The sequence below is a fragment of the Macrotis lagotis genome, chromosome 4 (assembly GCF_037893015.1).
Source record: "Macrotis lagotis isolate mMagLag1 chromosome 4, bilby.v1.9.chrom.fasta, whole genome shotgun sequence".
Taxonomy (NCBI): domain Eukaryota; kingdom Metazoa; phylum Chordata; class Mammalia; order Peramelemorphia; family Peramelidae; genus Macrotis; species Macrotis lagotis.
This window is the reverse complement of record NC_133661.1, coordinates 109,532,365-109,546,094: the sequence shown is the minus strand read 5'-3', so window position 1 is coordinate 109,546,094 and position 13,730 is coordinate 109,532,365. Positions and strand designations below refer to the sequence as shown.

The window sequence follows — 13,730 nt, the reverse complement described above, 5'->3', positions numbered from 1 at the left end:
ATCTGGGACACTATTACAATGTTGATGGAGCTGTAAACTTATCTGACCTTTCTAGAGAGCAATTTGGAACTATGCCCAAAGGGCAACAAAAATGTGCATATCCTTTGATTCAGCAATACCACTACTGGGTCTATACCCTGAAGAGATGATGAAAAAGGGTAAAAACATCATTTGTACAAAAATATTCATAGCAGCCCTGTTTGTGGTGGTAAAGATTTGGAATCAAGTAAATGTCCTTCAATTGGGGAATGGCTTAGCAAATTGTGATATATGTATGTCATGGAACACTATTGTTCTATTAGAAACCAGGAGGGATGGCAATTTAGGGACGCCTGGAGGGATCTGCATGAACTGATGCTGAGTGAGATGGGCAGAAACAGAGAAACACTGTATACCCTAACAGCAATATGGGGGCGATGATCAACCTTGATGGACTCGCTCGTTCCATCAGTGCAGCAATCAGGAACCATTTGGGGCTGTCTGCAATGGAGAGTACCATCTGTATCCAGAGAAAGAACTGTGGAGTATAAACAAAGACCAAGGACTATTACCTTTAATTTAGGAAAAAAAAACCTTATATCTTATTGTCTGATCTTGCTATCTCTTATACTTTATTTTTCTTCCTTAAGGATATGATTTCTCTCTCATCACATTCAATTTGGATCAATATATACCATGGAAACAATATAAAGACTGGCAAATTGCCTTTTGTGGGGGGTGGGGGTTGGGGGAAGGAAATAAGATTAGGAAAAAAATTGTAAAACTCAAAATAAATAAAATCTTTAAGTAGAGTTATTTTAAAAAATAAAACTCCATTCAAATCTTAGTTTGCAAATGGTTAACAATTTGTTGCACAATCTGGGAAATAAATAAAGATAAGATTAAACTGAAAATCTCTATAGTGTTTGATGATTCCATATTATTTTATATACATTAGCATTTGATTCTCAAATCAAAGCAATTTTATAGATTTAAAAACTTTGTATCAGGTTGGTAAAGGTACTGTCAAAGCACAGATATGAACTTTGTTTTGACTCCAAAGCAAGTACTCTTTCTACTAAATATTACCAGTTTTCACCTTTCTTGGGGCTGCAGTGAAGTAATGTAACCCAACCTAGCCTGGTCAATAGGTCCAAATGTTAGACATTAGACTTCTTTAGAAAAATCTTTCCTTTGGATGAATGCCTCCAAATCTCACCCCTAAGTTTTTGAATTTTTTTTACTCTTTGCTTTGGAAGCTCTATCTCAACCACCAGTTTACTGCCAGATGTACATAGGGGCTAAACTTAGGATTTCATTCCTATAGGGTATATATGAGGATGAATGAGGAAATTACCTCTACTAATGAAGGGCACCATATTTTCTCAAACTTAAAGTCATAGAGAGGTGTTTAGAAAGCCCTGACGGGTTAAATAACTTCCCTAGAGTCATGTAAGATGCCTCATCTACAAATTAAGGGAATTGGACTAGATGATCTCTGAGATTTCTAGCAAGTCTAACACTCCCAGTCATTCCTACTATCTGCTGACCAACTGCCATCTATGAGGCAAACAGGCCAGCCTAGCAGGGGTATTGGAACACTGTGTGTGTTCCATTGATCATTGCCTCCCTAGGACCATAGGGGAGAAATCCTAGGTCCTTGAGTCTAGGAACCAGTAGCACTGATTCCTGGTGATAGATCATCAGTCATTCTCCCATCCTGGGTCCCTCAGTTGATGGTGGAGGTAGTCATTACTATGGAGATGGGGTTCTCCTTCCTTGCTATCTATCACCAGGTACTCTCAAGAGTTCCAACAAACCCCCACCACTAGACAGAAGCTGCCTCTAGCCCAGGCTCTACCACCATTATTCGAGGAATTAAGCCACATGGGAGTCAAACCCAACAACCATCTTTGTAAGTATTAGTCATAGCTGTTGAAAAAAGCAGAAAAGAGTTCTCTCCACAAAAAATCTTTTGACTTTTTCAATGAAAATGCCATTAAAGAAGAGACATTACCATCTATTTTACTACTGCACACTGTTGACCATGAAATCATGAAATCGTTACTCTAATTTGCATCTGAAATCATCCATATGTATTGTCTCCCCCATTAGAATGTGATCTTAAGATTAGGAATGATAATATTTTTCTGTTTGTATTTCTACTGCATAATATAATACCTTATACTTAATAAGTGCTTTATCCTTCCTTCTTTCCTCCCTCTTTTCCTTCCTTTCTTCCCTCTTTTCCTTCCTCACTTCCTTCCTCCCTTCCTCCCTTCCTTCCTTCCTTCCTTCCTTCCTTCCTTCCTTCCTTCCTTCCTTCCTTCCTTCCTTCCTTCCTTCATCCTTTCCATTGTTCTTTCCAACACTATTTTCTCAGAGAAGTGTACTGATAACAAGTTCTTAGAGTTAGTTCTTAGATTGGATTCCAATGAATTCGGTGACTTTAGGTAATTGACTTAAACCTTGAAGTTCTGTAGCAACTTCTTACCTGGTGACACTGAGCAAATAATATAAACCTCCCTGTGCCTCAGTTTCTTCATCTGTAAAATGAAATAGTTGGACTGTATGATTTCTAAGATTCTATCCAACTCTGAAGACTTGTTTCCTCATTTTCCCCAAGCAAAATTCTTTAAGTTTCAGAGAAAGCATTGATCTAGCTGAGTAGATAGTCTCCACTGAGGTATACTGATGAAAGCACAGATCTGGTTAAAAAGAAAAAAAAAAACAACCCAAATTTCTATTTTCACTAAGGAGATAGTCAATATTTACCATGGAACCAAGATTGTTATTTATTTGTGCCCACAAGTCTGGAGACCTTAAGAAAGTTCATCAGTGAAAATCTGAAATGACACCCTTTACACCCTGCCTCAAAATAATACTCACAAAACTCTTCCCTATATTTCCAAAACTCAATTCAAAATTGTATGTATATAAAAAATGGACTCAGTGATTCACCTATGAATTCTGAAATAAATTAAAATTCATTCTTTGCTTAAAGAAAAGAACCATATGCTTTCATGAATATGCACTGTACATAACTCAGAATATCAACATTTCAAAGTTATTTTTCTTCCCTGTATTTTGAGTTTAGGATTAATGGATTTGATGATCTGCCACAGGGAGTCTGGAAGAAATACATTGTTTGAATTCAAAAAATGGTTTGCAAATGCTGGATTAAAAACAAGAGTTAGAGTCATTAGAGTTTGTCTCCAAACCTGTTTCCAACTTCTTCCCTATCAGATATTATCAGGGCTTGCTTATGACAAGGTTGTAGTGTTAGAAATGTTTCTGGTTGCCCTAGACCTTCTGTTTTGCTTCTTTTTTTCCCAAATCTCTTCAGCAAGACTCACTCTTCATAGATTTCATCCCCATTCTCCCCCTCCCCCAACCATTCTCTCTCTCTCTTTCTCTCTCTCTCTCTCTCTCTCTCTCTCTCTCTCTCTCTCTCTCTCTCTCTCTCTCTCTCCAGGGATCAATATACTCTTGAGCCAAGTCTATACCCAAATAAGACTGTTCTGTATCAGTAGTTTATACTTGAGTATGAATTTCAGGTAATCCCTATGGGCTATCTCCTAGGGAAATCTGCATATTTGCCTTTTCTCTTAACAATGGAAGAAAAGATGGTGTCTCCCTCGAAAACAAATGTCACACAGCAGCAAAAAACAAACTAGGTGCCCATAGTATCATATTCCCTAAGTAATTAGCAACTCTGTCTCCACCTATATTTGCTCCTGACTCCTGGTTATATATGAAACTGAGCATCTTCATTTCCCTGACAATGATGGATATATCAGTTCTGAATAAAGGTAACTAAATAAACCCCAACCCAAGATAAAGTGATTTAGAGTGAGAATGTTAAAATTGACACTGTAGGTAACAAAACTTCATTAATGTTCCAATTAACCTTTCAAAGAGAGTCACTCTTTTCCTCTCTTTTACTCCTAAATATATAATCTGTAGTGAACAGATAGATGCAAATGCTTCCCTTAACTAAGGTATTTTGACTGATCCTTATCACCTCTATCACTTTATCTATTTAGAACATGGATCTGATTTCTCTGATACATATATGATATTTTTAGCAAATCTGGGCCAAAACTGGTAGGGTAGGACAATTATGGAAATTGATTGGAGCTACCTACTTTCATCTCTTGCATTATGGTAGTATGAGAGCTGGATTTAGAAGAGGATATGGATTAGAATGCCAGCTTTGTTTGTATGATCTTGGGAAAGTTTCTGAAACTTTCTGGGTTTCAGTATTTGTAAAAATGAGTGGGTTGTCTCTTCTAATCTAAAATCTTAGTCCTAATAATTGGACCTTATCAGCTGGGAAGAATAAGATAAACTGATTGCTAACTTCTCAAACCCTTTTAATTCAGAGCAAAGCTTTTCTGATTTCTGTGTTGAAGAACATCAAACTCAGCAGAGACTTATGAAGGGTTAGGTACAACCAACTCTCCAATGCCCATCCAAAGATGTATCAAAATTAGACCATATTTCTAAACATGATTTCCTGACAATTAATGCAAGTAGTTTTCAAATGGGGAAAATGAGGACTACAAAGACAAATAACTTGCTCATACAAATAGTGGGTGTCAGAGGCTAGAATGGCATCTAGATTTTCTGACATCCAAGTCAGTATTCTTATCACTATATCATGATGCACTGAAAAGGGAGTCAAGATATAAATAAAGAGGTAGCCTTGGCAAAATAGAAAGAAAATTGATTGGGAGTTAGATATGAATTTGAATTCCTGCTCTGTTATTTTTTTTCCATATATCAGTAAGCCATATCAATCTGTTTCCTTATTTGCAAAACAAAGACATCAACTTTGAGGTATGCTTTCCCTTGGAAGCATGGATTCATCTAAGAGGTCAGATATCTACCTTTTGGGGGAGATAGTAGGATATAGTGAAAAGAATTCTGACTTGGAGTCAGAGGACTTGGCTACACATTCCATTTCTGACATCTGTAGGGCACATTGTTGAACCTACTTCAGCTTCAATTTCCTCATTTATAAAATGATGGAGCTTTATTTGATGACTTTTGAGGTTCTTTCTGACTTGAAATCTGAAATCTTATTACTAGATATTCTCTAAGGTCCCATCAACTCAAGCTTTGCTGTTGGATCTACTATTCATTTTGTATACAAGTTATTTCTTCCTCAGACACTTACTAGTTGAATGACCCAAGCCAGGGGGTATATAAGATAGATAGAAGGGCTGTCCTTGGAATCCAAAAGACCTGAATTAAAATCCTATTTCAGGCACTTAACTTTGCAAATTTGAGCAAGTTATTTAACCTCTTTCAAACTCAGTTTCTTCCTATGTAAAGTGGAGCACTTACCTTGAAGGGTTATTATGAAGAACAAAGAAATAATACATACAAAATATTTTGTAAACCTTAATGAATGACATAAATGCTAACTATTTTAATTACTATTTCCATCTCTGAACCTCAGTTTCCTCACTTGTTAAATGACTATATCATTTTCAGTTCTTGTCAATAAAGCAATATGTAAACTGGTTAGTTGGACATTGATGAGCATATAGGCAAATAGAAGGCTTAGACTAAGTAATCGCTAAGGTTCCCTCTCAGCTATGTAATTCCACAGGAAGACAGCTTTCCCCAAAAGATCAATAACATCTCCTTTCCTCAGTGATGTTTTCTCCATTCCCCAGTGAGGGGAATGGGATCCTTTACTCTAGACATCAACATTTTGGAGCTGTTTGCCAAACCTCTCTCCAATCATTTCCCAGCTCTACTGCTTACAGAGCCTAGGGATTATTTTTGGAAGCTTGCGTGTCAAAACAAGTTGGCTAGTTGTGTGCTCTCTAATGATGATGGGGGTTTGACAAGCAGTAGTGGGGCTTTAATTTCTCATTTTGGAGCATTAAATGTCAGGAGCTCAATTAACATTTTCATTATTGCCTCTTTATTGTACTCTTATTTAGGTTACAGATGTGTAGGAGATAACATTCCTTTCCTGCTATTTTTAAAGAAAAAATGCCAACCACAATACATTTTCACATATGTAGATGCTTTTTTTATTTTTCCCTTCCCCATATACATATATTCAGTGACCTCAGTTCAACGGTGTAGTTGGTCTAAGGAACTAGGATAATTTCATTCATCCCATAAACACTCTTTCGTACTATGCTGAAAAGGATGCAAATTATAGTTAAAGATGACCCATATACTCTATATTATTTGATTTAATAATTCTGTGTTAAAAATATGAAGACTATCTGTTTTATGGATGGAAAAAGCTAAATTATTTCATCAAGGTAGTCCTGGAATTCAAACCCAGGTTGAATTGTCTCACATCTGGGGTCTTCATATCAAAATTGATCTGCACAGAGTTGGTCCTTTTCCCCACTGGGGGAAAAGTGTGGTAGTGAAGAACACCAACCTCCCATAAGTAAAATGGTGGAAGGTAATGGAGTATAAGAAAGGTTATGAGGAATGAGCAGCAAGGGGGATATTTTCAGTCTTCTCTCAAATTAATGACCCAAGCAGCTTCTGATTGGGTGATCAAATACTATCCCATAGATGATTTTTCTCAGTCTTGATGCTATGTAAGGAACAAAAATAAAGCAGAGTTTTAATGGACCTTTTAAGAGTTAGCATATGCATGCTGAGACTTAAGGGAAATGAAAGCTATTGGTGGGTTCATGCTCCTTCAAAATCTAATGGAACTTAAGACACTAAGAGAATGAAGCAAAATTTCCAACTTCATTGTATCCCAGTTGGGACACATCTGGATCATTATGTTGAGTTCTGAATGCCGTATTTTAAAAGGAAGTCAACAGTCTGAATATTATTCAGGAAATGAAAAATAGGATATTGAAAGAACCCAAAATTATGCCATGCAAGGAACAACTGAAGCAATTGCTTGTTGAATTAAAGGAACTACAGATGTCTAAGAGTCAGAGTGGTGCATATGATTGAGACCTGGTCTTAGAGTCAGGAAGACCTGGACTGTAGCCTCCTCCTCACATTCTACATACTGGTTCTGTGACCCTGGGCAAGTCATTTTACCTCTTAGTGTCCAGGTAATTATCCAAGATTATCATTGATAAACCAAGTGATGATATGCAATGGCAGAGGAAACTGATTGCTGAGAACTCCCTACAGTAATAAAAAATACAGATCTGATTAAAAATGTATTTTAAAACAAATATTTAGCTTAAAAAAGAAAAAGAAGAGAAAAGGCTGTGAGGGAAGAGAAGAGGGAATCTCAACTAGAGGAGCAAGTAGATTGATTCTGTGTGATTCTATAAGGTGTTATTTGTCTTTTTCTCTTGGCCCCACAAGGAAGAATTAGGGCCAGTGAGCTGAAGTGCAAAGGCATTTTAGACACATATACCTGCTTAGTGGCTAAGGAAAATGAGTTTTTGGTTGGAAAGTGAATTTACCCATATAATTTATTTTAGATTACTTGCTGCCATAGGGATGGAGGGGGAAGGAAGGAAGAAAAATGTAGAACTCAAAAATCTTACCAAAATAATCAATGTTGAAGTGTAATTGGAAAAAAACAAAAGAAGTGAACATACCTTATGATAATCAGAAAGACTAGAGCCTTCCATTTTATTCTGATTTTGATGTAAATCCTCAAGTTGTTCTGAAGATTCTGTCCCATAGTGGAACGAATTGCTTTATTAAATTGTGAAGTCCTTGTTGCAAGACATATATTAGCAGAGGCTAGAATACTACTAATTAGGAAGAAGATGCTTATACCCAATATTTACAGGCTGTCCAACTCAAGATTCCATAATTCCATGATTCAAAAGAGGTAAAGATGAATAATATCTCTATTTACTACTTAGAATCTTCAAGTTATGGAAAAATGTGATATTTTCCTTACTTTATTTTTTTATTGGAGACCATTTTTCCTTCCCATGTTGAGTTTCCTTCCTGTCATGGAATGTGGTTCTGGGCCAAAAAAAATCAAAACCAAACAAAAGTCATTCTGCAAATCGCTCTCTACAAATCAGTTTACTCTCAAAGCTGCCTAATACTTCTCAAATGATTTTCTTCTATTTCAGGTAATGTCGGCACAGAACTTTCATACACAGAAGTTGGCATGTTTATCTCTTCTGATGGGGGTAATACCTGGAGACAGGTAACTTGGGGGACAGAAGGAAGCATGCTTGTATCTATTTGTAGTTACAACCATTGACTATAGGTTCTCAAATTGCTATGGAATCTTAGGTGTGGACAACACAATACCCAAAATTTAGTTCCTTTGATTTATTCAGCATAAAACCAGGGAAACTGATTATAGGCATTAGTGTGCTGTATATGACTGAAAGTGTGTCAGAAAACATGGGTTCTAGTTCAGATCTACCCTATCCAGCTCTTGGAACCTTAGAGAAATTACTTTAATAAATGAAAATTCTAAGGTTTTATTTAGTTTTTTAACTTTATCTTTAGATTTAACTTTCTATAATCCAATGGTTATTCTGATGTTGTATAAACATAGCCTTAGAGTGATTTTAGACCAGTTGAATAATTTTCCCAAAGAGCCATGAATTATAGATAAATATGTGTTTTTCCAATGATGGGTGATATTAGACAATAGACACGTAATTCTTTTTTTAGATCAGTTATATTTTGGCATGGGGTAGAAAGCATTTTCAACAATATTTTAATGAATATTTGATTAATGCATGGCCTGTTCTAGGTGCTATGAAGAATTCAGAGATGCGATCTTTGTCCTTAAGAAATAAATGATGTAGGGCAGCTAAGTGGCACAGTGGATAGAGCACTGGCCCTGGAATCAGGAGGACCTGAGTTCAAATGTGGCCTCAGCCACTTAATAATAACTGTATGACCTTGGGCAAGTCACTTAACCCCATAGCCTTAAAAAAACAAAATAAAACAAAAATAAAACAAAAAAGAAGTAAATGATGTTATGATGAGGCTAGGGAAATAGGACACAAGTGTCAGAAAATTGTTGGCAAATGAAAGACAGAGAATAGCTAAGTTTTGCATAAAGAACATAATAATTATCAGAATAGATTAGACAGAAGAAATGTATACTGACTGGAGGAATAAAGCTGTATAAGAAGCCTAGGTTGAATCTTCAAATGCCTGATAAGCCTCTTTAAAGTCAAATGAACTTCTGAGTAAATCTTTGAACGCTTGCATTGACTGAATCATTCTTATTCTTCTCACCCTTCTCCCTTCCTTCCTTACCTGATTTATGTTTTCAGATCTTTGATGAAGAATATAACATTTGGTTTTTGGACTGGGGAGGAGCTCTTGTAGCCATGAAACACACATCTATGCCCATCAGACATTTGTGGTAAGGACATATCAATACCCCAATGGAAATGGTTATCTGATAGAATTGAATTGGGCAGTTCAATGTCATTTCATGTATGTGTTCAGAGGTGGATTCTAGGATACCACTTCACATGTGGCTCCACTTCCTACAAAGCAGATGCCATCCTTGGTCCAGTATGTGAATAATTCCAACAATTCATGTAGAGAAATGGCTTTTTCTTCTAATAAGCTTTTGTCACTACAAGGCTTAAGGAGTAATGGTACAAGATAGACCAAAATAAGTAGTCTTTATTGATGTTGATGAGGTTAGCAGGTATTTTAAATCAAGTGACAAAAAAGCAAAGAGCAGACAGAGAATTCTGAGAGAAACACATGAATATTATGTGTCATATCAGTTAGACAAAGTCCAGAATTCAGGAGTCTCAGCAACAGGGATTAAGATTTTAAGATCAGGAGACTGAATTCAAAATTTCACTCAAGCTAGAGAATCTGAGACATAAATTATGTCAAATCAACAACTATTTATTTAGCAAACTGCTTTGTGTTAGACAGGCAGACTGGGGGAATAAAAAGTAAACTAAACAGTCCCCATTCTCATTGAGTGCAGAGCCTAATGGAAGAGACAAGATACAAATAACTAGGTATAAACAAAATATATATACAGCATAAGTTGGAGATAATCATCAGAGGGAAAATAGGAATCAAAAAGGGTAAGAATCTATGCAAAAGTTTCTGAGTAATAGGGTTAGAATCCAAGAAGCAAGAAAGAAGTCTGATAATTAAATCAATCACCTTCTGAGAGGGATACTTTGGGGGGGGGGGGTTTGCAAGGCAAATGGGGATAAGTGGCTTGCCCAGGGCCACACAGCTAGGTAATTACTAAGTGTCTGAGACCAGACTTGAACTCAGGTACTCCTGACTCCAGGGCCGGTGCTCTATCCACTATAACACCTAGCCACCCCAAGAGGGATACTTTTTTAATATATTCTTGGTCCAGAGTAAAAATTGGTCCCAGATTGTTGACAGATTTGAATCCATAGGTAAAAGTCAATAGGGACATCTGGATGGAATTGGGAGCAAGGAACAAATGAATTTATCATAATTTACATAATATCTACTGTGCTTAGGCATTAGTGGTTGGGGTTGTGGAGGGGAGAGATAGAATGAATAAAACATTCTATACCTACCCTTGGGGAGATTTTAGATCATATGGGGAGATTATACTAGATTACAGGAAGCAATTATACAATAAAAGTTAGTGTTTCAAATGTTAACATGCTACACTCTAAAATAATAAGTGACAACATGAGAACACTTAGCATCCTAAGAGGAGTTTCTATTACCTTCATTCAAGTGAACTCTATCCTAGGATTAGGTGATACCCATTATCATGGATCTTTGAACCATCATGAACAATAAGATAGAGGCTGCAGAATTAGAAAAGTATTGCCCTGATTCCTCCCCACCCCATCAAAAAAAGGGAAGAAAATGAAGTTTACAAATTATAGGCCAATAAGCTTGATGGTAAAATTAGTAAAATTCTAGAATATTTTATTTGAGAAATTCTAGAAAAGAAGAACCACAAAGGCATAGCATAGCTTTATTTTTGTAACAGATTCCAGTTTTATTTCTCAAATAAATGATCTTTCATTTTTCAGAATTTCTACTTTGATGTTTAATTGAAGGTTTTACATTTATCATTTTTCTAGGTTTTTTAAAAGCTTCATGCCCAATTCATTGATTTGTCCATTTTTTGTTAATGAAAGTTTTTATATGTGTATATTACATATATTTGCATATATAAATGTGAGTTCTTATATATGTGAATATATATGTGTGTGTATTATATATGTATATCTATCTGCCTATATAATTTTATAGTCCCCTAAGGATCACTTTAGTGGTGTTCTATTACCTTTCGATGTTATCTTGTTGTCATTTTAACTGATGAAAATCTATTGTTTCTATTTGTTTTTGATCTACAAACTCTTTGTGTTTTTATAATTTAGGCTCAGTTTTAATTCTTTTTTTTAAAGGCTCTTTTTTTTTTCCTGGTGGCCAGTAAAGGATGTATTTAATATTTCTTCTTTTCTATATTTGTTTGTGATGGTTTTATACCTTAATGTCTTGCAGTTATTTGACTAGTAAGGTTAAGGTTGAAGATATAATTTGACTTAGATTTATCATAAAGTATCTGATAAAGTTTCTACTCTATTCTCTAAGAGGGGGAAGAGGGAGGGCAGTGTCCAGTGATAGCACAATTAGATGGACTCAGAATTGGTTGAATTGTTGGACTCCAGAAAGTAATCATCAGTGGTTTGATGTCAGTGCAGTGGATGTGTGCCGTGGAGTGTCCACTTAGCTATATTGTGGGGAGAAGGAGGAAAGATGGAATGAAATAAGCATTGTTAAGTATTTATTATGTGGGAGGAGTAATGGTACAAGATAGACTAAACAATAACCCTTCAAAGTAGGTTCTGTGATTCTCCCCATTTTACACTTGAGAAAAACAGGCAAACAAGTGACTTGCCTAGAGTCACATGGGAATTAAGGGTCTGAGGCTACATTTGAATTCATGTCTTCCTAACTTCAGGACCAGCTCTCTCTTCACTCTGTCACCTAGTCATTTCAATGCAATTGTTATCTAATGGTTTTGTTTGTCACCTGGGTTAAAGATATATGTGGGAAGTTTGTAAAATATGAAAATGTATGAAACTGGGTAAAACAGCCAATTCATTGGATGATAGAATAAGGATTTTAAGAGACCTTGATAGGCTAGATCATTTGGTTTTATTTTATTAGTAAGATGAAATAAAATGATAATAAATATACTATTACTCTTGAGTTCAAAAAAATCATTTCAAAAGAGCAATATAGGAATGTATAGATGGGAAGTACTGTTTGTCCTAAAAAAAGTTTCATGGTTTTTTTTTAATGGACTACAAACTCAATCTGAATTAACAATGTGTCAAGGAAACTGATATGATTTTAGATTGCACTAGGAGGGTTATAGCCAGAACCATAACTAGGACATTTTGCAACCATGGAAAATATCCAGGGCAAATTATATGAAAAGACCTCAGTTGAATTGGAGTGGAGGAAAAGAACAGATTTAGGGTAGAAATTCATCCAACTGGCATGATAGCTTCTTATTTAAACTGATTATTCTTAATAATCATGTAGTGAGTCCTGTTGTTTCAGTATTGCCTAAGGATTGTGCCATGAATGCCTTCTAAATTTATACTTTGACTTTGGCTATAACCTCCAGAAAGAAGAAGTTAAAAGTCTTGTACTCTGCCCTTACCACACTACTTGTATTCTATTCAAGTGCCACATGTTAGGAACAATATGGATAAAGTATAGCATGCTTAGAGGAGAGTAATCAGGTCAGGGAAGGGTATTAAACCCTGGCATATGAAGATTGGTTGAATGAACAGAGATATTTAATCTTGGGAAGAAAAGACTTTAGGTATTGAAATCTGTCTTCAAATTTGAGGCAAAATGATTAGACTGGTTTGGGTTGACCCCAAAGCTCAGAACCAGAAGTGTTAGGTAATGATTGCACAGAAGAAATTTGAGCTTGATATAACAAAAAAAATTACTAACAATTAGAATGATCCAAAATTGGAATAGATCGACCATAGTAGAGGTCATCAAGTGTCATCTGAAAGACCATTTATCTAGTCTTTAGAGACCATTCTTTTCTAGGTGTGTGTTGGTCTAGATGGCCACTACAGTCTTTCCCACCAGCTCTAGAAACACAAAGTTAGGTCTGTAGCAGGCAAAAGGTAGGGTTAATTAGGGAAACCTTGAGAAAAGTGGGCCTTGAGGCAAGTCTTGAAAGACACCATGAATGCCAATTTGTTGCACAGACAGACCAAGAGACTTTCCAACCTTTTAAGGACCCTGTATTAAATAACAGTAATAAAAAGATTTTGGGAAGTTTGGCTAGATATCTCAGGAAACACTATCTTCTTATGGGGAAGGGAAGGAAGAAGGAATTCTAAAACCTCAGGTCTTCAACCTACTTGCCTGTCTTGGGAGTCACTAACTCTCTCAGCTTGACCATCTGCAAAGTGAGATAATCATTAGCAACAGTAGCTGACTTCACAGGGAGGGTGTGTGGGAAAATTAATGAGATAGATACTTGTAGTTCTTTGAGCCATGGTTATTTATAACCAGTTCAATCTGACATTTAAACACCCCTGACCTTTAGGGAATGCAAATCTCCCGTGAGCTGAGATTACCAGAATACAGAGTTGATGAAAAAGGAAGTCTCTCTAAAGAATGTCTTTCAATTTCACTTGCTCTATATTTGATGTTATAGGGAATACATGGAAGTATAAAACTTATTCCCTCTAGACTCTTTCACTTTAAATAAAGACATAAGACAGGTTCACTGAGTACAAGATAAAATGTCTGTAGCCCATGAGTGCTAATTTAAGTTGCTACCA

The 13,730-nt window shown here is 36.0% G+C and overlaps 1 protein-coding gene across 1 annotated transcript in view; it reads left to right on the top strand.

Moving 5' to 3' along the window:
- Positions 1 to 13,730, top strand: part of SORCS3 (sortilin related VPS10 domain containing receptor 3) — a 251,184-nt gene that overhangs the window by 143,912 nt on the left and 93,542 nt on the right. The window contains exons 8-9 of the mRNA XM_074231907.1: positions 8,034 to 8,110; positions 9,204 to 9,295. Coding sequence (XP_074088008.1) covers positions 8,034 to 8,110; positions 9,204 to 9,295 — 169 coding nt within the window. The remainder of the gene's footprint in view (positions 1 to 8,033; positions 8,111 to 9,203; positions 9,296 to 13,730) is intronic.